Genomic DNA, 21053 nt, shown 5'->3' with positions numbered 1-21053 from the left:
TAAAGAGTAAATGTGTCATTGCCTGACTCACAGGCAGCTGGACTCCCTGGGGACAGACCTCGGACTCTGTCACCTGCTCTGTTCTCTTCCCACTTACCTAATTAGGGTTCCTTCCTTTCACTTTAAAAAAACGTGCCTGCTTCGAATTCGCAGTATTTTTTTTTCAGATGTCTGCTTTCCATGATGTTCTTTCTTTGGTCTCTTCCCACATTTCACACACCAGGCAACTACTTAAACATCTGAAAAACTGGGTGAGGTTCCAAAATATTTCTCAACAAAACTGCAGTAGGTGATGCAAAAGATGAGGACCCCTGGAGTACAGTGGGTCCAACAAACTGGCTGGAAATGTACTGGAAAATCTAGGTAAGTTGCGACAGCCACAGAGGAGGTTTCAAAGAGGCATAAACATTCAGGTTACTGCAAAACCACATGCTTTGTGGTCGCTCAGACCAGTCTACTTGTCATGGTGCATTGCTTTTTTTTTTTTTTTTAGTATTCAGGAAGTGAAAGCATTTAAGAAAACATTCCAAATTCTGAGAATACATGTCAGTGAAATATTTAATGTCTGTCATTCATAAAAGTTACATCATTTACATAGGGTTCATTTGTATATAATAAAAATTTCATCATAATGAAAAAATTTCTGGAAAGTTATATGTTAACGTGTTTAACATATGCTTTGGATATACAGCTAAATAGGAATCGTTAAAAAATTCTTTAAATATTCCCTTTACAATTTAAAAAAAAACCTCCTTCCTAAATATGTGTTTCTCTTTCAACTTGTTCCTTTGTTTGTAATATCATATGTAGTTTGAACTGTGCAAAGACAGGACCTTCGCGTAGTTCAGAACATATCTGTCTATGTCAATAAATTTGCTCATTGCATAGTGAACACACAAACTTACAGAGGGCCTGTAAATTTTACCCTAACGATCTAAAACATTGCTGAACTTTTACGTGATAGTTTATTCTAAGGTTTATTTTTGTTGCAATTTAGGGGTTTTTTTGTTCTTTTTTAAATACATGTCAATTGATACAATAAGAAGTCATGAAAAGTTAAAACCGAAGTAAGTCCTTTTATCCTGGACGACCAGAGTTGAACCTCATATTATCGTTTGACTTTCTCCTAAGTACAGATTAGAAATGCATTGTGCTGCCTCTTCAGACAGTGTTCAAAATTCATTTCCACCGTGTGTATTTAACATAAAGTTAACTATGTTTGCATCAAGTAAAATGTTTATTCATGAAAGCTATTTATCATACAAGAAACAGCAAAGAGAATCCGTCATACAGAGACGCACACTGGGAGCAACAGGTGGAGAGTGCATGCAGAGATTTCTGTTGAAAAAGGGAAGGAATCAACAATAAAACTAAAATGACTGGGCTCCAATCCCTGCCCTCTCAGGTGAGTGGTGGCTTTTCTCTGAATTTACAACTGGAGAACGCCATGAGCGGGTAGGACTAATACACATTGGCAAGCAGGCGAAATGCAGGTTGGGGAATATACAACCAGTATGCTTGACAAATGTGCGGATTTTTTTTCCGATAATAATTTGCTTCAGCTACGGGGTGTGCGTGTTACTGCCAGGTTGCTCTGTTTACACACAGTTCACCTCATCTTGTTTTAAACCACATCAGCTTAAGCCTCCATTTGTGTTAGAAACCATAAAGAACTGCTGTTAACATTCAGTAAATGACATTTAAGTCTTTCCTCTCACTTGCTTTTTTGTTTTTGTTTTTGTTTTTTTGTTTTGGCTCAATAGATTTTAGCATGTGTGATTCTGATAACCTAATATTGTCTTTGTCTTCACTGCTGTGGATTTCCGATCAAACTTTCCCCTTCTTTTAATACTTTAGGGAATTTTCAAACGCCGGGATGTTTGGCTGTAATGCCCCAAGATTTGTTCTCCCTGAAAAAAATCATAGTGACAATGTATTAACTACAGAGCAACTCGGCTTTTAGGGGTCTGTAACTTCTATTTAGATTTACAAATATTCACTGGTGCTCAAGAGACCTAACATTAAATCTTAATCATATTTAAGGTTTCTTGACATGCAATTACTTTATCTGTTAGTTATCGTTCTCTCTCTTTTTTTAATTCTAAAAATTGGGCTGAGTCAAATCCATGGGGCATTACTTTTATTCTAAGAAAATATATTTCAAGGCAATTCCAAGTTGAACTACATGGCATATGCAATGGTGTGTACATTTAAAAGGAATCAGAAGTTTGGAAACCTCAAAACTATTTGTATGTTTGAATATTTTTTAAAAATTATCATATTATTTTAATAGCTTTTGAGTACCGATATGGAAAAACACTAGTCCAGTTAGACCTTAAATAAAACTGCTGGGAAATAAAACTCCTTAGATTCAAAATGGTTTATTCACACAAATTTAATAGGATAAATCACAATTGTTTGGTCCATAAATATTTAGGGGCAATAGTTTCTATACAATGCATTTATCAATAAACAAAGAAACATGGACAATTTTGCTAGACCACTTACTGTACTAGAAACACGAAGCTCAATATATAAGATTATTGAATTTATCAACTATATTTGAAAGAGTGCACACCGCTCTCCATGACACGTCTGCCCCTCTAACAAGATACACCAGAAAAAAGGGTTTCAGAAATCAGAGGCAAAAACAGTACAAAACTAGTGAGGTGTCAAAGGGCTGAGAACAGTTCATTTAACAGACAACACATATATCCTGATTCTTCACAAACTTACTTCCAAGTTAGATCATAAGGCACATAGGAGAACTGAGTTATAATTAGTCTACTTAATAAAGTAGATCTATAGTAATAGTACCATATATTGTTCTGTCAAAGAACAAAATTTATAAGCATCAACATTTTACCTGTAAAAGTGTATGAATAAGATCTCAGCCTTACCAAGGACGTTTGGTCTGGTTAGTGGTAAATGCCCAAAGTGGAAGAGAAATACGAAAAGTCAAGATTTCAGCTCCATAGAAGATGATAAACCACACTTGCTGAGTACGCCACGGCAATCACGCCTTTCTCCTGTTACAGTGTTTACTTACCTTCCATCATACTTTCTTTTTTAAAAAATAAGCTACTTTCTGTGCTAATTTTCTAAAGACCCTGAGCAAAAGTTACAATAATGCACTTTAATTGGGCAGTGAACCGTCAATGTAACCACACAGCCAGAGGACACCATGAAAACCTATTAACTAGCCACTCGGACCACCAGAGGAGACTTTAGGGGGTCCGACAAGTGGAGAAAATGTGCAAAGTTATTCTTAACAACCCACTAAAGCAAGACATATATCTTGACTTCTTTTTTTATTTCTTTATTATTATTTTTTTTAGGAAATCCACAATCTAATTGTAATTTAACTACAACGGAAGCATAGAGATGAACATTCCCCACTGCCCAGACCATTAAGATTCTCACTTAAATTAAAAGGAAAAAAATGCTACTGTAAACTAGGAAATATATTCAGATCAGCATCCAGCAGGCTTCTGAGTTTATCTACATTTAGACTCATGACGTCAAACCTCTCATGTCAGAAAAGTTCTATTTTTTCCGACAAGTGTATCAACCTGTGCCAAAGTAAAATGAAAACAAAACGAAAACAAGGAATTCTCAGCGGTGGTATTAGTCTACCAAGTTTCTTTGTGAACATGATTCATGTAGCATGCCCGAGACAATATCCTGCTACAGCTGAAGCCAATCCATAGAGCTATTAATTAAGTTAATTAAGTTGTGCTGATTTTTTGATTTCTTAAAAAGTTATATTTTGCTTATTTCCACTTTCCCTGGGGGAAAAATTAATTTAGAAAGAATGGCTTTACAATTACCATCTGTGGCTTTTGAAAGGTAAATGAGAATCAAATTTCAAATTCTATCTGGAATTTGATAAATACATGGGGAGTTTCAGTATGTTCAAGTGTGCAAAAGCAACTAACTAAGGTGAGTTTTAGATGAGAAAGGAAACTTCCCTTCCTGGAATAGTTGTCCACCCTAATAAAATTAATTAATCCTTCATATTCGAGTTGCTACAGTCAGTGCTTTTCTTTAATCATGTTTCTTTCTCATTTGTAAGAAAAAGGAGCAACCAAAACATGTTTTTCAGTTTCAAATTTTTTTAAATGTAAAGTTTTCAAAACTCCAGAAGTATACATACAATTGCAAGATTTAATAAAGAGCTGTCATTGACTGTCTGAGACTTTATTAACATAATCTTTCAAGTGGGATTATGACTATCCAAAGACCATTCTCTCTCTTTTTTTTTTTCCCTTCGAGATTCTGGAAATAAGTAACATACAATTGTAAGAGGCACTTAGAATGATTCAAAAACTCCCCTTACCGGCTGAAAGATCTGATTTGTTTGTTTTAAACCCAAATACACTTTGTAGACAAAAAAATAAATAAATACACTTTGTAAAGGAGACAATACTGTAAACTCATTCGCCAAGTGGCTGAGGATGCTACACACCAAGCTGTCGTTTTTTATTTCCCAAATATCTTGTGGGTTTGAGGGGGGCGGGGCGAGGGGGCGGGGGGATGGGAGGGGCAGTCTTGTAAATAATAAAATAATAATTAGAATAAGAATGAAAAGAAGAGGAGGCGTTCTCAGGAAACCAACGTTAGAAAAGGTTCGTTAAGGTGGTCTGTGAGGGGCTCCCGGATTCGCGGCTGTCCGTGTTAGAGGTCACGGCTGTGACTACGGGGAGAGTGGGGTTGGTCAGGTCTGTTAAAGTGGTCGCTGTGCCGGGCGGAGTGAGCGCGCCGCTGTCCGCGGAGGGCGGCGCTGGAAGCGACGGGCCATCGGCTTTATCAACACCCCCATTCTCCTGCCGCAAAAGGTTCCTTCTGAATTTGGCTCGTGCGTTTTGGAACCAAACCTGCAAACCAATCCCAACGGATGTCTTTACCGGTGTTTTAGTTTTAGACTTTGTTTTTCTCTGCCTCTCTTTCCCTTCCTTTCTTTCTTTCACTTTTTTCTTTTTCTTTCTTTTTTTTTTCTTTTTTTCTTTTTTCTTTTTTTTTGGTGTGGGAAGGATACAGGTTTCTCTTTTAAATATAATTGTTTCTTTTTCTTGGGAGAGAAGGGACTTTTTTTTTCTTTCTCTCTTTTTCCTTCTTTTTTTCTTCCTTTCTTTTTTTTTTTTTTTTTTTTAAGGACAGGCTCATTTAACTAACTCTACAGGTGTCCTGCCCCTGCCCCCACCCCCAGCATAAACAAGAGCCACTGAGGACAAATGACACAGAAGTGGACACACCACAGAAATGAAGGCATGGAAGAGAAGGGGCAGGAGATGCGCCTTGTTCCATGAGCCACCGTTTCTGGAGAAATGAGGAGGAGGGGGGTCCCCAAGTTTCTCAAAGTCTGATTCGCCCCTCGGAAGTGAACATCACTGAAACGAACGGGTTTCAGGCTGTTCCTGAGTCTGGCGCACAGGTGGCACTCTTGGCACAGGGCATATTTCCAGGCCGCCAGACCCCCAAAGGCCCGCTGTGGGCCTCTGAGACGTGGAGGAGGACCACAGTGGGCCACCACCCCCGGCGTCCCAGTAGTTGGACAGTCTTACCCCGCTGCCGTCACCCCAGCGATTGGACTGCTCATCTAACCCCCGGGACTTGGTTTTTCAATGTGGTTCGTTCAAAAGGGAAAATACCAATTGGTCCCTGAGGCCCTCACCCTACTGTGGCTTTGAGGGGGGCTGGAAAAGAGGGTTGGCCTGAACTGGGGGTGAGGCTGCTAAGGCAGGCCAGCAGGTCCCCCACAAGTCTGTGCGCGGAGCCCAATAGGAAAGGAGGCTCCAAGGTCCCTCTCTCCACCTCGGGGGAGCACGTGGCTGCATTTTAAAGATCCTGGCTCTCTCTCTGGCCCCTTTCCCCGAGCCCTGTGCAATCCCAATACACCCTCTGGGACAGTCAACTCGTGAGATGCAGTCCAGGAAATACCTGCGTGGCTCAGCAGGGGAGAGAACTAGTTTCACAGGCGACGGGGAGGGGGATGTGTGCACAGCCAACGATGGAGCCTTCTTACCTGCAAGACCCTTTTGGTGAGGCCGGTCTTCTGAGCAAGCTGCTTGAGGTCCTTGGCGTCCGGGTTGTGGTTGATGGCGAAGTAGGACTTCATGGTCCGGAGCTGGTGGTGCTTGAAGGAGGTGCGCATGCGTTTGGTCTTCTGGGAGGGCGGGTAGGGCGGCTGGTCTCGGTCCAGGTGGTCGGCCTCGTTCTCGTTACAACCTGTGGTGGGCCCGGGAAACAAACAAGGGCTCAGTGGAAACCCGTGCCTCGGCGGGGGGGGGGGGGGGATGCTGTGGTCATGAACCACTGGTTCACCCAATTGGGAGGGGTAGCCAGGCACCTGGAAGAGGTCACCTGCCAAAGTCAGCCAAGCTAACCTGTTAAGATGGCAGGACCAAAGTTTATACCCTAGAGAAACATTAGATCGTCCTCCTCTTTTGCTTAATGGTTGCTGGGAAAACTTAAGATGAGTAAGAGCAGCAGTGAGAGAAACCTCCAAGAATGAGAAAGAAAAGCCCCTTTCCAACGTACTTTTGTGCACCCACCCTCCACACACACAGGTTTTAGATACTCCACACTGTGTCGCCGTTTGTGACATGACGCCCACTCTCCGAAGGCCGTCTTTCTGTCACCGGGGCTGTGCAAACAGCCCCTTTCCCCTCCCTCCACTCGGAGGGTTTCCGAGAAACCAGCCAGCTAAGGACGGTTCCAATTTCTAGCCTTTTCTGCTATTCCCACAACTTTCTCTGTCAGGAAAAAGTTAGAAAGTGCCTGGAGGTGGGGGGGGAGGAATTACACAATGAAAATGTGTGGATTTCTTATGTAATCATAACAAGATTATTTTCGAGGGCTTTGGGCTCTGGTTCACGGAGAGGCCTGTGCGGGGCAGAAACCCGTTTTTCCTAGGAGCTGCTTTAATAAACCTTCTTGGGAGAGACGGGGCCCACACTTGTCTTCACCCGGTTTTTTGCCTGAAGCGCCCCCACAGCACACAGATGACAGACACCGGGTGCTCATTTCCAGGCTCACATCTGGGCCCCGTTGCTCTGGGTGCTGTGAGTGGGACTCGAGCTGTGCTCCTGGCTGGCCTGGCTCCGGGTAGGTGGCAACTTCCCTCCCCTGGCAAAGCTCCCCTCAGCACAGGGGGCAGAGCAGCCCAGCCTTTGAAACCAGCCGGAAAGTCGTTATCCCGGGGATACAAAGCTGTGCGTTTAAAAGGTCATTTCCGGTACCTACTTGCTCCCCATGGTAAATACCAAATGAAAACATCTTGCTAAATATTTACTGATTCGGCCAACTTCACAACGTACAGGACATGGCAATTTTTGTTTCTGTAATCCTTATTTCAGGTATTTATCTGATGCATATTCAGATCCAATCGGCCTGGATATTGGTACAGTAAATAATAGAATATTTCAAATCAACCTGATCATGTCCTTGGGGGTGGGGTGGGGGGAGAGGAAAGAAACCTTAGTGCTGGCGTGAGTGAGGCGTCTCTAAGTATGAGCTCTTCCACTTTGTTTATAAAATACTATCTGCCTGCTATGCCCTGGCTAGAATTACTTTCTAAAAATTATTTTCAGGGACTCCGTATATATACAGATACATCAGGAGGTCAGCTATTGTACATCGCAAAATGTATTTAACGAGACATTCTTGTTCATGCAGTGGGACTGGGCATGAATTAATGTCTCCTTTGTTGATATTTCCATAAGACACAGGAGTAGGAGGGCGCCCGTGGCAACAGAGAAGGTGAGTTCAATGACATTTGAAAGGTGAGCTCACCTTTGAGCCCTGTAAGTCAAGCACAGGGCGAGAAGCCCGAAAAGCAAGCAATCAAAATTTTGCATCTCGGTCATCAGTAACATCATCAGTGACTACTGATGCCAAATCAAGCCAACTCAAGATAGAATCTAAGTCAGGATACACACCTCCAAATGTGGGGTGTGTATTCTTGCTGGTTTCAAGCCCCACCAGCAAGAATATCATATACCCGTAGAAAAGCCAGAGAAGGCGCTTTGAATTTTAGCCTATTTCCACCCAGTGGGGACATGTCAAGTTCAAATATCCAACAGAATTGCACTTTGGTATCCTCCCATGGATGAAACTGCGTCTCATGACCTGCCATAAAACCAAACTTATCTCCAGGTAACGGAGCTGGATTTCACAGCCAGGTTATAAAGGCACCCACAACAAAATGGGCCGAGAGGCACATGTTAGTCACTGCAGGCTGCCTCCGAGATTTCATTCCCATCGTACATAACACGCAGTGCTTCCTAAACAGCGCATTAAATTGATTATTACACTTGGCATAGGAGACTTAACTTGTGTTTGATAATGACCTTTGCTCCCATCGGCTCCAAAGTCGTATTTCTTAGAAATGAGTTTGATTTCTAACCTAACTGCGTCCTCATTAGCCTTTAAAATGGGGTCGGTGAGCGATAATTATAGGAAGGCTTGATAAAATTGTTTCTCTGAGCGTGCACTCTATTTCCATTATTGATGACTTTTTAATCAGCAGAGAACCTTAGTTCGTTAAACACAGTAACGGGTCTTGTTTTCACCCAGAACACAGTTGGGTGTGTGAGGGCATGGTTAGCACTCTATCGAGCAGATAGGACTCTGTGTGATTTTTCTGGGGCTGTTTTATCACTTACATTACTCAGCGTAATGGAGCAATCCATTTCACCCACAGAGCAACTCGGTGCAACACCCTCAATGATGTGCGTGTTAGTACAGATGCATTATGTAAACCTGCCGGCAATTGCGTGCCTCCTGGGTCTACTTCTAAAGCTATAGGGTTTCCCGCCCTGATTTATGAGATGCAATGATAACTCTCTTCAAACTGGCTTACACAGGGGCCCTAAATACACAGCGGGCGTGACCACGTTAACGAGAACTTCTATTTTATTTTGCAGCCACTAATGAAATGGTCGCCTGTACTCCAGTGAGCTTCTGTTCCCAGGCGGTGAACCTTCCGAGAAGTAACGGATCCCTGAGAGGCCGCCAGGGGTCAGTGCAAGGCTAATTTAACAGCTACCAGGAGCTTCTGAAATTTGGAAATGAAAAGAGACACTAAGGAGGAAAGATTTTTGAGAACCGGCACAAAGGTTGTCTGTCGGTTCATGCTAAAGCACCCGAAATAAGAGATGCCTGTCCTAGGCTAAAGCTTCTCACCAGGGGAGGGTTTTATTTCAATCCGGCATTCTAAATAAACTTTCCACATCTCTCTCTAAAATACCTGCCTATTTGCAGAGATAAAACTAAATTAGGAATATCCGCATTAAAAGGCATTTGCCTCATGTCAAGCACCAAGGGGTCTTTGCCAATGTTCACGTCTTCCCTGGAAGGCCTCGGATCACAAGCAGATTTCGTGTACATGTGTTTTTGCAAATATGTCAGTGTGTAAAATTGCATTTGGTACCAACGTTACTCTTTCCAAGACTAGTCTACCCTGAAGCAGAGATGGCCACAGAAGATCCAAAGGAAGCCGAGGAAAATGAGCACAAACTGAGGGTGCCTTTTATCTCCTACCTTCCAGCGTTTTTAATTCGCCAAAGCATTTCTTTTGCTAGTTTTGTAAGAAACCGGCATTAGATTCACAAACATTTTTTTATTGCTGGGTGGATTTTCTAGCCGACACCTTTAACCCCCTTTCTCTAGATTATTTTCACCTGATAGTAAAGAAATATATACTATTTAGTGGTATGTCTAGGGAGAAAGGATGGGTGGATTCACTAAAAGGCATCTGGACCCGTCATGTAGAAAGTCCTTGGCGTCAGGGAGGCCTCAGCAACCCCTCCTTCAAGAGCCAGGAAGTGTCAGCCATCTGAGAGCCCAGTAGCAGCGGTAATTTGCAAACAAAAGACCGAAATGGAAGGGAATTTCCATCCTTTTAAAGGAAAAATAAATTTGCACTCGCTGGTTCTCCTCGGAGCAGTAGAGGAGCAATATTCTACTGCCCTCAGAGCTCCTTGGGTGGATCTTTTGAGCCTAGAGACAGGTCCAAAGCAAAGTCAAATGTAGCTAATTAGATTAAATAAACAGGGGAAAAGCCAGGCCGGCATCTGTTGGACGAGAAATCGTCCTTCACCTTTCTGGGCTTTTCAGAAGCTCAGGGATGTCCTGCTTCCAGAAGGCAGGCAGTGATGTGCACCTCTCTCTCTCTCTCTCTCTCTCTCTCTTTCTTTCTTTCTAATTAGGGCACCAGGGCCTGGGTGAGTGGCTCCAGATTCCGATGTCATCTTATATTAATAAAGAATAATTACTGCCCTGCCTGGTCTTGCCCCGGGGACCACGCATCAAAGGAGACCAAGCATGCGGCGCTGAGAAAAGTGGCCCCGAACCAAAGCCCTCGCCTGAGCACAGCGGGAAGAGCGCGAGGCGGAGACTCTCCGCCAGGGTTGGCAAAACCCAGGGGCACCCGCCGCACCGCACCGATACAAAACCGCCCGGGTGGGAGCCTTGGTGAGCCGTTGGCCCTCTTCCCTTGGCCCAGTGACCCTGACGTGAAACCCGAGAGACAACTGGAGCCGGGCTGGGCTCCCCATTTGTGCTCTCCTTGGGGCAAAGCGCGCTGGCTGAACGGATTCGCCCCCTTCGTTAATTCAGCCGAGAACCCAGGAGGGAGATGGGCAGAGGAGGGGATCCCCCGCACCCGGAGGGTCCAGCCCTGAACATGCTGGGCTCCTCGAGCCCACTCGCTCACTCTGGTTATACGGCCGTGGGCAAACCACTTCTCTGGTTTGCAAGGCACACTGTTGAACTAGGACAAAGATCAGATGTCCTACCAGGCTCCTGGGGGCAGCAAGGGAACACTACCAAGATCTGAGTGTGTGCTGGGTGCCCGAGCGTCTGGCTGGTGTCCAGGAGCTCCTGGGACCAGAGTGGGGGTGCCACCGTGAGTCTCCGAGGCCCCTTCCAGCAGAGCGATGCCCCTACCCGCTGGGGTTCCCAGACGGGCTGGACCAGGGCCAGCCCTTAGGCGCCCCCAAAGTTGACGCAGGGCTTCTGGAGCCCCCTTTCCCCGTGGGTGGGGCTTCCGAGAAGAGCTGCCACCTTTTGGAGTTAGACCGCCCTCCTCAGGCTTGTCACCACCCCACCCGGTGGGCTGGCGGGTGTGGGCTGGCCACTGACAATAGGAAATGGGCAAAGAGGAAAGGTGGGTGCTGAGGGGTGCGCAGCGAGAGAGAGGGGCGCTCGGTGCCCTGTGGCCACGTTGGGTTTTTAAAGACAAGGGGGCATTGGCAGAGGACAGAAGGGCAGGCCCCCTGCGACCCCAGGGGGCCTGACCCGAGGCCTCTGTCCACCTCCCTGGGGCCTGGATTTCTGGCTGGTTGACCGCGCGGGGCTGGAGCGGGCAGGCCGGCTGAGGACGAAGGGGCAGGCCCACTCAGCCGCCGACCCTGATTCCCACCCCCAGCAGCTTTTCGCCAAGGCGGGGGTTTGGTGTTTCAACCTTCTGGACCACTGTTTTCCTCCGTGCGGTGAGCACAGTCTCTGCCCCGATCTAAGCAGATCGGGGTTGGGCTCTGAAAATTTTGTCCCTTTTTCCAGCGTCGAGGAGAACCCTCCCTGGGGTCTTGCCCAGGGTTCCACACAGGAATTGCCCCGGGGCTGCTTTGCTCCCAGTGGGGGCCAGAAACTAACAGGCTCCTTAACTAATGGGCGGCCAGGGCTGGACTCCGTGTGTCCAGGAAGTCGCCGCAGCCCCGTGACGGTCACTGATGTGTTTTTCGCCACAACCTAAACAAAGGTTTCTCTCCCTCCCTCTTCCTCGAGTTCTCTCCCTCTCCACTCCTTGGAGGGAAGGGACAGTAGTGACAAGGGCCTGTTAAGCAAAGCGCCTCCCGCAATTAGATCCTGGAGGCGAAGAAGCTCTGCGGGCTTCCTCTCGGACCGCGCACTGGGGATGCAGGGCCGCGGGAAGGACCCACCTGAGTTGTAACTGACGATGTCCACTCCCAGCGCCGGGCTCTTCCGCTTCCGGGGCCGCCCCTTCTGCACGGTGCCCGAGCCGTTGAAGTAAGGCAAGGCCAGGCCGCCGCCCTTGGCCGCCAGCTCGGTGTAGCTCAGCGGCGCTGGGTACTCCCCTTGCAGGAGGGTCTCGAAGTGGGCGCGGCAGTACACCAGGCTGTCCTTCATGCCGAAGTGGTCGCCCGTGGTCAGGGTCTTGTTGCAGGTGGAGCAGGTGAAGCAGCCCAGGTGGTAGACGGAGTCGCGGGCGCGCATGACCATCTCGGAGGCGGAAATGCCGAGGTGGCAGCGGGCACATCTCTGCACAGAGAACCTTCTGGAAGGAAAGAGTGGAGTCAGGGCGCTGGTTGAGGCAAAGGCAGGGCCATCTCCCAGGCGTGACAGCGGGGCCTTGGTCAGCAGTGGCCCAGGCCTAAGGCCAGAGGACTCCGGAGGAGAGGACAGAGCCCTCTGGAGCATTAATTTTATTTGCTAGTCGACCTGTTCTGATAAACAGGACAAAGAACCCTTACATTAAAATGAGAAGAATCGGGCAATGGATCCTGACTTTTCTTCTCTGTAAGATGGGGCTCGAGGGAGGAAAAATCGGCACTAGCTAAGTCATAACGTTATGGAAAGAATATTAAATTGCAACGAAGGCAAAAACGGTTCATCCGTCACTCGGCCCTCCGTGAACGAAGGGCGGTATTACGTGTGGGTGCGGGAGTGTGCGCGCAGCGCGCAGCAGCCGGGGACAAGGGCCGTGCTGCAGAGGAAAGCGGATGCTTCCCTAACCGCCGCTCCCGCCGCGCGGGGCTGGGTCCCCTGCTCCCGGTCCTCTTCCCGATCCTGCCCGGCAGCGTGGCAGGGAAGGGCCGGTCAACAGCCTGCCCGGCAGTCTGGAGGGCTGGCGGGCCGGTTCCCGCCCGCGGAAAAGGGAACTGGGGACCGAGTGGCCCGGCTCTCCGCAGGACCGTCGTTGCTTTTCACGGTCCTTTGCGTAATCTCCCGCCTCCCTCGAGAAAATGCGGCGCCCGGCGGCTGCTGGCGGGCCACGCGTTCAGGTCTAAAGCACGGAGCTGGCCCAGTTCGCAGCAAACGGAAAAATTCCGCTTTCCACTCGGAGGCCGGCCACGCGTTCGTTTCCTCTTCCCTCCAAGACCTGCGAGCGGCCACCGGAGTGTGCAGGATTCCCTGTGTCCCCCGGGTCGCGCTACCCACCCTTCTTCACCGCCCACCTTGGGGCTGCAGCTTGAAGGTGTGTGAGCGGACGTTCCTGGTCTCCAGAGGGATAACCGTACCCCGAAGGGGCGAAAGGTGGGGAACCGAAGGGAGGTGAGGGCCTCCGGGGTTCGAGCGGGTGGACCTGCCAGGTGTTTGAGGACGTAGGGACCTGTGGAGGTGGAGATACCTGTAGTAATCCTCCTTGCAGTAAATGCTGCCGTCCTTGGCGAAGCAGGTGAGCTCAGATTCGAGGGCCAGTTTACATTCACAGCACTTCAGGCACCTCAGGTGCCACTGCTTGTCCACTGCCAGCAGGTAGTACCTGTCGGAGATCTTGCCCCCGCAGCCTGCGCACAGGGCGGGCTTCTCCGGGCTCAGCGGGGGCATGCCCTGCAAGGCAAGCAGGGAGCAGGCTGAGGAGGGCGCAGGTAGGGGGGTAAGGGGTCCCAATTATCACCAGCCCCGGGTGCTCCCACCCCCGGCCAGGGGCAAGGGCCAACGTGACAAGGACCACGTCGAGAAACGTTTGCTAATTTTCCTCTGCGGCTCACTCCCTTTCGTGTTGTTGACCAGAACCACTGGCTTGCTCTGGGGACATGCCGGCCACCTGGAACTTAATTTTTAAAGGCCAAGGAGTACATGGATTGTAGTTTGGTGGGTGTCTCCAAAGTCAAAGAATCACAAGATTTTTTTAAAGTGTGGCTTTCAACGCGCACAAAATAAAACCACGGGCATTGTTGTTGAGGAGTGGAAAGGAGGTTTGAAGGAGTGTCGATTGTTTCTGAACAAACAGCATTATGATCCTGTCTCTCTAAATTCCTAGAAGCATGAAAAAGATTTTTCATAGCTGAGTTCATAGTTTGGCCCACATCATTCGGATGGGGATGTATTTGGCAGAACTCGTTTCCCGAATTTCCTGGGATCCTGGTCTTCTTCCTGGTCAGGGGGTGAAGGGCCCATGGCTGGGTCCTTTGGCACAGAACCCCTGAAACACACATAACCAGGAGACCTTTCCTGTAACCCTGTTCAGTGTCCAAATCCAGCTTCCTGCACGCACGCCCCACTGAGGTTGGAGAAATCTCACCTAGACGAGCCCAGCCCGTGGAAATTCGGAATGCCGCTTTCTGTTTTTAAACAGGAGGGCCGTGAAAGGCGGGAGAAAAATCTAACCTCTGGACATTTCCTTCAAGACCAGCAGAAATGGGCTGGACTTCCCCCATGAAACTGCAGCAGGCCTGGGAAAGTAAAGTTTCCGCCTCGACCCAGACCGGGGGCACACACTGAGTTTGTGTTTTAAACGTAGAAACATCCACCCACTCGCGGCCTCGGTGGACCCCACATACCACCGAGCGGCCCTGGGCCACGCACCAGCTTAGTCGGGGCTACAGTCCCCTCTGCGATGCCTCAGGACCTACACCCTGTGGCCGGCCTGCGGTCACTTCCAGACTTTCGCAGTTTTCCCCTCCGGTTCTTAAGCGGGAAGGGGCAGCTCCTAGATTATTAATGGGTTTTCTCTATGCAGCGGACATGCCTCTTATTGTGAATAGTAGTGATGGTGATACTGGATCCCGCCCTCTAAGGTTAGCACGTTCTCAGACTCGGACTAAGGGCCTCGGTCCAACGGCTTTTCATTAGGCTTCCTTGCACCAGACACGCGTCCCGCCAGGGACCCCAGAGCAATCCTTACTCGTTAAAGGGGCCCAGCCTAGCTAACAGCCACCTCGAAAATCGCTGGGTTTGGGGGTGCCGAGCTCCGAATGTCTGGAGAAGTGGAGGTGGCCCCGTCATTTCCAGTCCACTGCAAAGATCTGGTCATCAGACCCGAGACTAGGGACGCCTGGCTCCCGCGTGGCCCGGACGCTGGGGCAGGCCGCGCGTTGTCCGCCTACAGCCTGCGCCCAGCTCGCTCTTCGGGCCGAGATCGTCTCCCGGGAGGCGCCCGGGAGCCAAGGGGCCCGGAGACCCGAATCTGAGGTCTGGAGACGAGGACGTGTCCGTCCTCTCGCTCCCTCATCCCCTGCTCTCCCGCGAAGAGCTGGGGCGATAATGTCGAGCGAAGGGTCTCAGCAGTGGAGACCTTTCAAGGGCGAGAGAGAGGCCGGCGCTGAGCCGCGCAGACCGGCTGACTTGAGAAAACCCACCCGCCAGCCTGGCGTGGTCTCCCCAAGACCCGCCGTCCTCCTTGGGCCGCCGGGAGCAGGAGCTGCAGAGCGCGCACGGCTCCGGCCTCGCGCGGGGCCCTCCTTACCGCGTCGCGGCCGTTGAGCTGCGCGCCTTTGGCCAGGCGGGCCTCGGTCTTGGATCTGCGCTCCATCTCCTCCATGATGCCTTGGATGTGGCCTCCGGAGATCCCGTGGAAGAGCATGGCTGGGGGGCGGAAGGGACACACGTTGTCTTCTGCTCGGCACCCCACTATTTCCATATACACGCACCCGGGTCTCTCAGCTCATCCGAGGGAAGGGCGCGGCGGGGACCGCGGAGGTTGCGCGGCGCGGGAGCGCAGAGACGCTCGGGGACCCAGGGCAGGAGGGAGAGAGGGAAGGAGAGAGAGGCAGACAGAGTGGAAAACAGTCTGGCTGGAGAAGAAAAACGAATGGAGGACGGAAACAAGAAAAGCCCTCGCGGCTCCCCGAAGGAGATGCGCAGAAAACAAACAAACACGGGCGGAGGGAGGGACAGGAGGCGAATCTTGCGGCTCCGAGAGATCGAGTTACTAATGAGAAACAACTGCGGCGAGAGAGGAAAACAAAGTCTGGTGCGGAGAGAAAACAGTTTTGAACACAAAGGGAGAGAGAGAGAGAAGTGCTATTTTCCGCGGTCCCTGGCTGCTTGCAAGTTCCCAGTGCCTCTAGGTTGGGTTGGGGACTGCTCCTGCCCGGGCTCTGTCCAATTTGTTAAGAGACTAAAGCCAGCCCATTTTTGATAATTTAGTAGGAGGAGTTCTCTCCCCGGAGCTGCCACGGAGTTTTATTCAGACAACAAAGCCCTGTCATACTCCTCTCAGCCCCCTGGTGATGGGCAAGTGGGGACAAACATTGCAGTGTGGGGGCGGGGGGGGGGCCGCGGGAGGGGGCAGTTAGTCCCCCAGCGCGCGCGCGCGCGCGCGCGTGCACACACACCCTTCCAAGACTTCCCAGCGATCGCATTTTCCAGGAGCCCTTATCGTCCCCGCCCTGGCGCAGGAGGTAGACAGCCGGCCTGCGAGGTCCAAGTTCAGGGTCCGACCGCCAGCTCAAAGCAAACGATGTCGGCTCCAAACTTTGGATTTCCTCGTGCGGACTCTCCGGTCCTCAGCTTACGGGACCCCAAAGAAGTAAATATTGGAGAGCTATTCCTGCAATCCCCGACCCTTCTTCCTCCGCTCACTTATTTAAGAAGAAAGTCGCCTGACCTCCCCGAGAGGACCCGGAGTAACCAGCGGCTGGAGCCGCGCCCCGAAGTGAGAATCAGGCTAGCGCTAGGAGAGCCTGTGTGTGTAGAGTTTACTCTTGGCAAAAAGATTCCCTTGAAAAATTAGTGTGGAAATGGGTGTGGATTTGTGGTCACATGTGTGCGTCTGGCCCGGGCGTGATGTCTTATTCTCTTACCCAGCTCGGGTCTGAGGGACAGCGGCTGGTGAGTGTAGTGTCCTCTTTGAAACCTGTCAGTGTGGGCATCCGTCCAGGATTCCCGGGAGCTCGGGGCGCGCCCCACTGCATGCTGTCCCCACTGCCCTGGCAGGAGAAGGGACTTGAGAAATGAGGCACGGCGGCCTTTGGGAGGATGTGAGGGGGGTCGGCACTGTGGGGAGGGGGAGGGGAGAGCTGGCGCGCGCCGCGGCGGACCTGCGCTTGGCCAGAGGCCGGACTGTTCCGCCTCCCTCTGGCCCTGCCAGTGGCCTCCCCTCCTCGGCCCTACTGAAAAATGTCCACAGTCCTCGGAGACTGTCCATTCATTCAAACCACCAGAAGTCCCCTAGTGGCCCGAAACTGGAGCAGCGGCAGGAAGCAGCCCAGCTTTAACCAGAGAGGAGGAAGCGGGGCTGCTCTGTGCCCCCTTCTTCCCCTTTGCCTGCTGCTGTCCCACCAGTCCCCCCTGGGGACAGAGGGCTGTGTCCTTGCGCAGCCTGGGTACCTCAGGGAGTGCCCTGGTGGGACGCTTGCTTCCCTCTGTGGGAATGACAAGGAACTTCAGCCAAATCTAAAAAGATGGGGTGGGGGGGCAGAGAGGGAGAGGAGGAAGGGAGGGAAGGAGGGAAGAAGGAAGGAGGGAAGGGAGGAAGGAAGGAAGGAAGGAAGGAAGGGAGGAAGGAAGGAAGGAAGGGAGGAAGGGGAACCCTGGGTACGGCAGCCGGAGTTCTTGTCCCAAAGCACGAGCTTCTGAAGCTGCTGGGGTCACCCCTTCCACAAGACCTGAGACCCCAAGCATCCCCTTGCTCTTTTCTCAGGGTCAGAAATAATGTCATTTGCAGACTGGACGCCCTTGCAGTCATGCCGGTGCCAGAATGCAGCTCGTAAAACACAATTTCACACAGAAATGAAGCCAATCAAGGGAACTAAGCTGGAGACCTACCCCCCCCCCCTTGGCAGCCCGAGCAGACAGCAGGGCAGCTATTTACTGTAAGTAATGTAATTAGCCCCTTTGGATGGAAATCAATGAGCTTTGCAAACCGGCACACACAGGTGGGGGGGCGCCCAAGGAGGGGCCGGGTGGCCCCCTTTCAGAGACAGCAGGTCCTGTCACAAAGGGGCGATCGCCTCCCACAAGTCAGTGGCAAAAAGGACTCAGACCCCGTGGAAGAGGAGGAGGGGAGAGGGAGGGGGAGGGGGAGGAGGAGTGGTTTCTGAGAAGCACAGCAGTCCATTAACTTGAGGGGCTCCAAGGAGACAGCGAATGTGGGACCTCCATCCAGGGACGTGCTTTTTCCTATTTCTGGGCTGAACGCTTGCTCCCCGCCTCTCCCCCATCCCTCCCAAAGGGAGGGGCGGTTTGGAATTCGGATGGGTTGTTCTTGGATTTTCCATTCTGCTCGGCAAGAGGAACAAAGATTCCAAGAACACCAGTCTCTCCTTGCAAGAGATGAGTTTGGAAACTCCACAAAGTGAAAGTTTAACAAACAACTGCAGGGGAAAAGCCAGAACTTGGTGAAGAGTGTCCCGGGCAGCCAAAGACAAGAATCCTATGAGGCCTCCATTCATTCACTCGTCCATCCATCCATCCATCCATCCCTTGGTTCCACACCTATTGGTATTCATCCCGCAGGTCCTGAGCAGGGCAGGGCTCCTTCTGCAACCGGTTTCCGGCTTGCATCCCGGCTACGCCTGCTTCTTCTTATAAAAGCCGGGTAATAAGTTCCTGCACCCCCCGGGATTTGCTACTTCCCATAAAGAAGCCGGCTGCCAGGATGCCTCCTTCTCAGCCAATACAGGAAGTTTGCAGAAAGCTGGGGGTGGGGGGGTGGGGGGGGCTTCGGGACTTTGGGAGGTCCTTGTTAGCTGTGCGGAAATTGCAGCCCAGCCTCCCCCTGCAGCTCCCTAAAGACGAAGGGGGAGGATGCCTCAAGAACTGGGTGTGTGACTTGGGGTGTCCTGCCCTTTTTGTCTCAGAGCCCCAGAAAATTACCCAAGAGGGCCCCACGCCACCACACCTCACTCTCAAAGGACAGGAAGCACTTTATGGAGAGCATCTTTGTGGCTTTCACTTCTTTCACCCTCCTCGGAATGACCCTCAGTGCCCCCTAAAAGTCATCTGTCCTGCCCGCAGCCCGGAAGACATGGTCTCCTCTGCGGGCCCAAAGCTCCCTTCAGAGCAAGGGGGCCCGCCCTGGGCTGGGCTGGGCCCCTGCCCGGCTAGTCACACCGGCCCACTCCTCTGGGTTCTGCCAGCCACGCGCCTGGCCACAGGGCGAGGCTGCACTCCCCCAGGGCCCAGGGAGGAGCTGAACTGAGGACTGGGAGTTCAAGGTCCTCAATTCTCTCTCTACCAGGACAAGGGTGGCGACCTTGACCCGGCTGGGACCCAGACCCCCGGAGAAAAGGACAGGGGGTGCAAGGCTTTACCCAGGGGCTGCAGACCTGCGTCTCTGGGGGGCCTGAGCAGCTCCAGGTCTCCCTAGATTTGAGCTTTGGAGGCCAAGATTCTGTGCGCCTCCGCCCCGGGGTTTGCCTTTAAAGGGCAGGGGTCACCTTCCTCCTGACCCCATTAAGCTGGTTGAGGAGGAGCCCCTTGGTCTAGAAGGTGCAGCGATTGAGGTTTTGCCCGCATCAGGCTCTGTCGTGAGCGCCCCAGGGCCCAAGGGGTCAGTGTCGTCCTGGGGCTTGGGACCCCTCAGGGAGCGCGGCCGCGTTGGGTGCGCTGGGAGCGGACGCCCGGGAGGCGTCGGGCCCTTCTCCGGTAGGTGGACTGAGGGACCTCTCTGTGCCCAGTTCCAGACTGGCGCTGCCGCCCGGCGCGCCTCTGACAGTGTCACGATGAGGGACTCCTTCACGACGGAGAGGAGTGGGCTGGGGCGCCGCTGCTTGGAGGGGGCGCGGGCCGCGGGCTCCGTGCGCTCCTCTTCTCGCACGCTCTCCGCGCCCGCAAACCCCCCCTCCGGCCGCCTGCTCCCTCACGCCCCTTCCCTCCGGGGCCCCGGGTTCTTCGGCCACGGCTCGGCCGCCAAGTGCAAAACAGCGCGCCTCGGACGTCTGCAGCCCCTTTACCTGCCATTTCCGAGTCGCCCCGGGAACCACGGGGCACATCACAGGGCGTCCGATGAAGCAGCTGCGGGGGCGGGTTGGAGCGAACAAAAAACGATGCGGGCGAAGCCCGTTTCCAGCGAGGACCCTGTGCCCTAGCCCCTTTTCGGAAGGGTCCGAGCGCAGCCCTCACGCCGCCGACAACTCTCGGCTCCGGGCACCGAGACCTCCGTCCCGCGGATGGTCAGAAATTCGGAAGAAAGGCCGAAGCTGCGAGACTCCGGCCGAGACTGTATTTTAGAGCCTACGCAGCGCGGGATAATTTCTAAGACAAATACGCACCCGAAGAAGGTGCGCACGCACACGCGGGTGCACCTACACACATTCACACGCACTTTGTGCACACCCGCCCGAGGAAAAGCACAGAGAAAACGAGAAGGACCCTGGCGCACCGCTCACCTGCCTCCAGAGTAGTGCCGTTCAGCATCCTGGGGGCCGAAGGGGCTGATCACGCCCGGACGGTGGCTGCGCTGCAGAGAGGAGCCGCGCGTCAGCCCAGCGGTGCGGGGGTGGGGGTGGGGGTGGGGGGCCCACGCCTCCTCCCGCCTAGGGTGTCAGCCGAACCGCTACCCGGTGCGATCTCAGCTGCCCGCGGTCCCGGGTCCCGGGGTGCTCCGGGCTTCCGGCCTTCCGAGCCGGCCTAGGGCAGAACACTGCTCCTGCCAGGCCTCCGCCCCTGCCATGGTGGTCTTACCTGGAGGTCAGAACGTTCCGCCTGGAACCTCGGCCAGGGAGGTCGGGAGGCGGCGGCCGGAGGTGCTGGCCCGTCCCCAGGTCTCCCGAGGGTTCCTCTGTTAATCCGAATAAATAAACCGCATGAGCCCTTGGATGGGAATCTTTCTCTCCTTCTCTCCCATCCCTCACCTCTGACCGGCAGCTCTCTCCACCTGTCTTTTATTTTCTGTTTATGCTTCCAGCTCGAGAAGGGGAGGAGGTGGGGTGGGAAGAGGGACCCCCGGGCGGGCGCCCGGGGAAGCTCTCCGAGTTTGAGTCCCGCCCTTCCAGCCTCTCAGTAATCCGGAGAGGTGTTAATGGAGGCCTCGCCGTTACAGAACCTCATAAAGCCCCAGCATCTTGAGGTTTGGGCGCCGCAGGGGGCTGAAGTCCGGCGGCGCGCCCTGGGCTCCGGTCCCCAGCCTGCCGCGGCCC

At 52.0% G+C, this 21053-nt stretch overlaps 1 protein-coding gene across 4 annotated transcripts; it reads right to left on the bottom strand.

Annotated features, from left to right (window-relative positions):
- Window positions 1–962: 962 nt before the first annotated feature.
- Window positions 963–20688, bottom strand: LHX9 (LIM homeobox 9). 4 transcript variants are annotated; one of them, XM_037150913.2, is made up of 7 exons: window positions 20599–20688; window positions 20304–20374; window positions 15437–15555; window positions 13376–13578; window positions 11946–12301; window positions 6026–6228; window positions 4620–4877 (listed from the first exon to the last, which is right to left on the bottom strand). In XM_037150913.2, the coding sequence occupies exons 2-7, from the start codon at window positions 20329–20331 to the stop codon at window positions 4620–4622; spliced, it is 1167 nt and encodes a 388-aa protein (XP_037006808.1). In that variant the 5' UTR covers window positions 20332–20374; window positions 20599–20688. The 4 variants fall into 4 exon arrangements, with proteins under 4 accessions (XP_037006809.1, XP_037006808.1, XP_037006806.1 ...); XM_037150914.2 differs by lacking the exons at window positions 4620–4877; window positions 20304–20374; window positions 20599–20688 and adding an exon at window positions 963–1910 and having other exon boundaries at window positions 15437–15616; XM_037150911.1 differs by lacking the exons at window positions 20304–20374; window positions 20599–20688 and having other exon boundaries at window positions 15437–15616.
- Between the last annotated feature and the right edge of the window lie 365 nt (window positions 20689–21053).

Source organism: Artibeus jamaicensis, unplaced genomic scaffold (genome assembly GCF_021234435.1).
Source record: "Artibeus jamaicensis isolate MK-2021 breed Jamaican fruit bat unplaced genomic scaffold, CSHL_Jam_final scaffold_754, whole genome shotgun sequence".
In the NCBI taxonomy this organism is placed as follows: Eukaryota; Metazoa; Chordata; class Mammalia; order Chiroptera; family Phyllostomidae; genus Artibeus; species Artibeus jamaicensis.
The sequence above is the reverse complement of the archived record's forward strand: the minus strand, read 5'-3'. Positions and strand labels throughout refer to the sequence as shown.

Excerpts from the sequence above, each read along its gene's own strand:
- LHX9 (XM_037150911.1), bottom strand. The coding sequence starts at position 15,610 with ATGGAAATAGTGGGGTGCCGAGCAGAAGACAACGTGTGTCCCTTCCGC. Across the intron at positions 13,579-15,436 it reads AGCTCAACGGCCGCGACGCG|GGCATGCCCCCGCTGAGCCC; the intron begins GTAAGGAGGGCC and ends CTTGCCTTGCAG. Across the intron at positions 12,302-13,375 it reads TGCAAGGAGGATTACTACAG|AAGGTTCTCTGTGCAGAGAT; the intron begins GTATCTCCACCT and ends CTTTCCTTCCAG.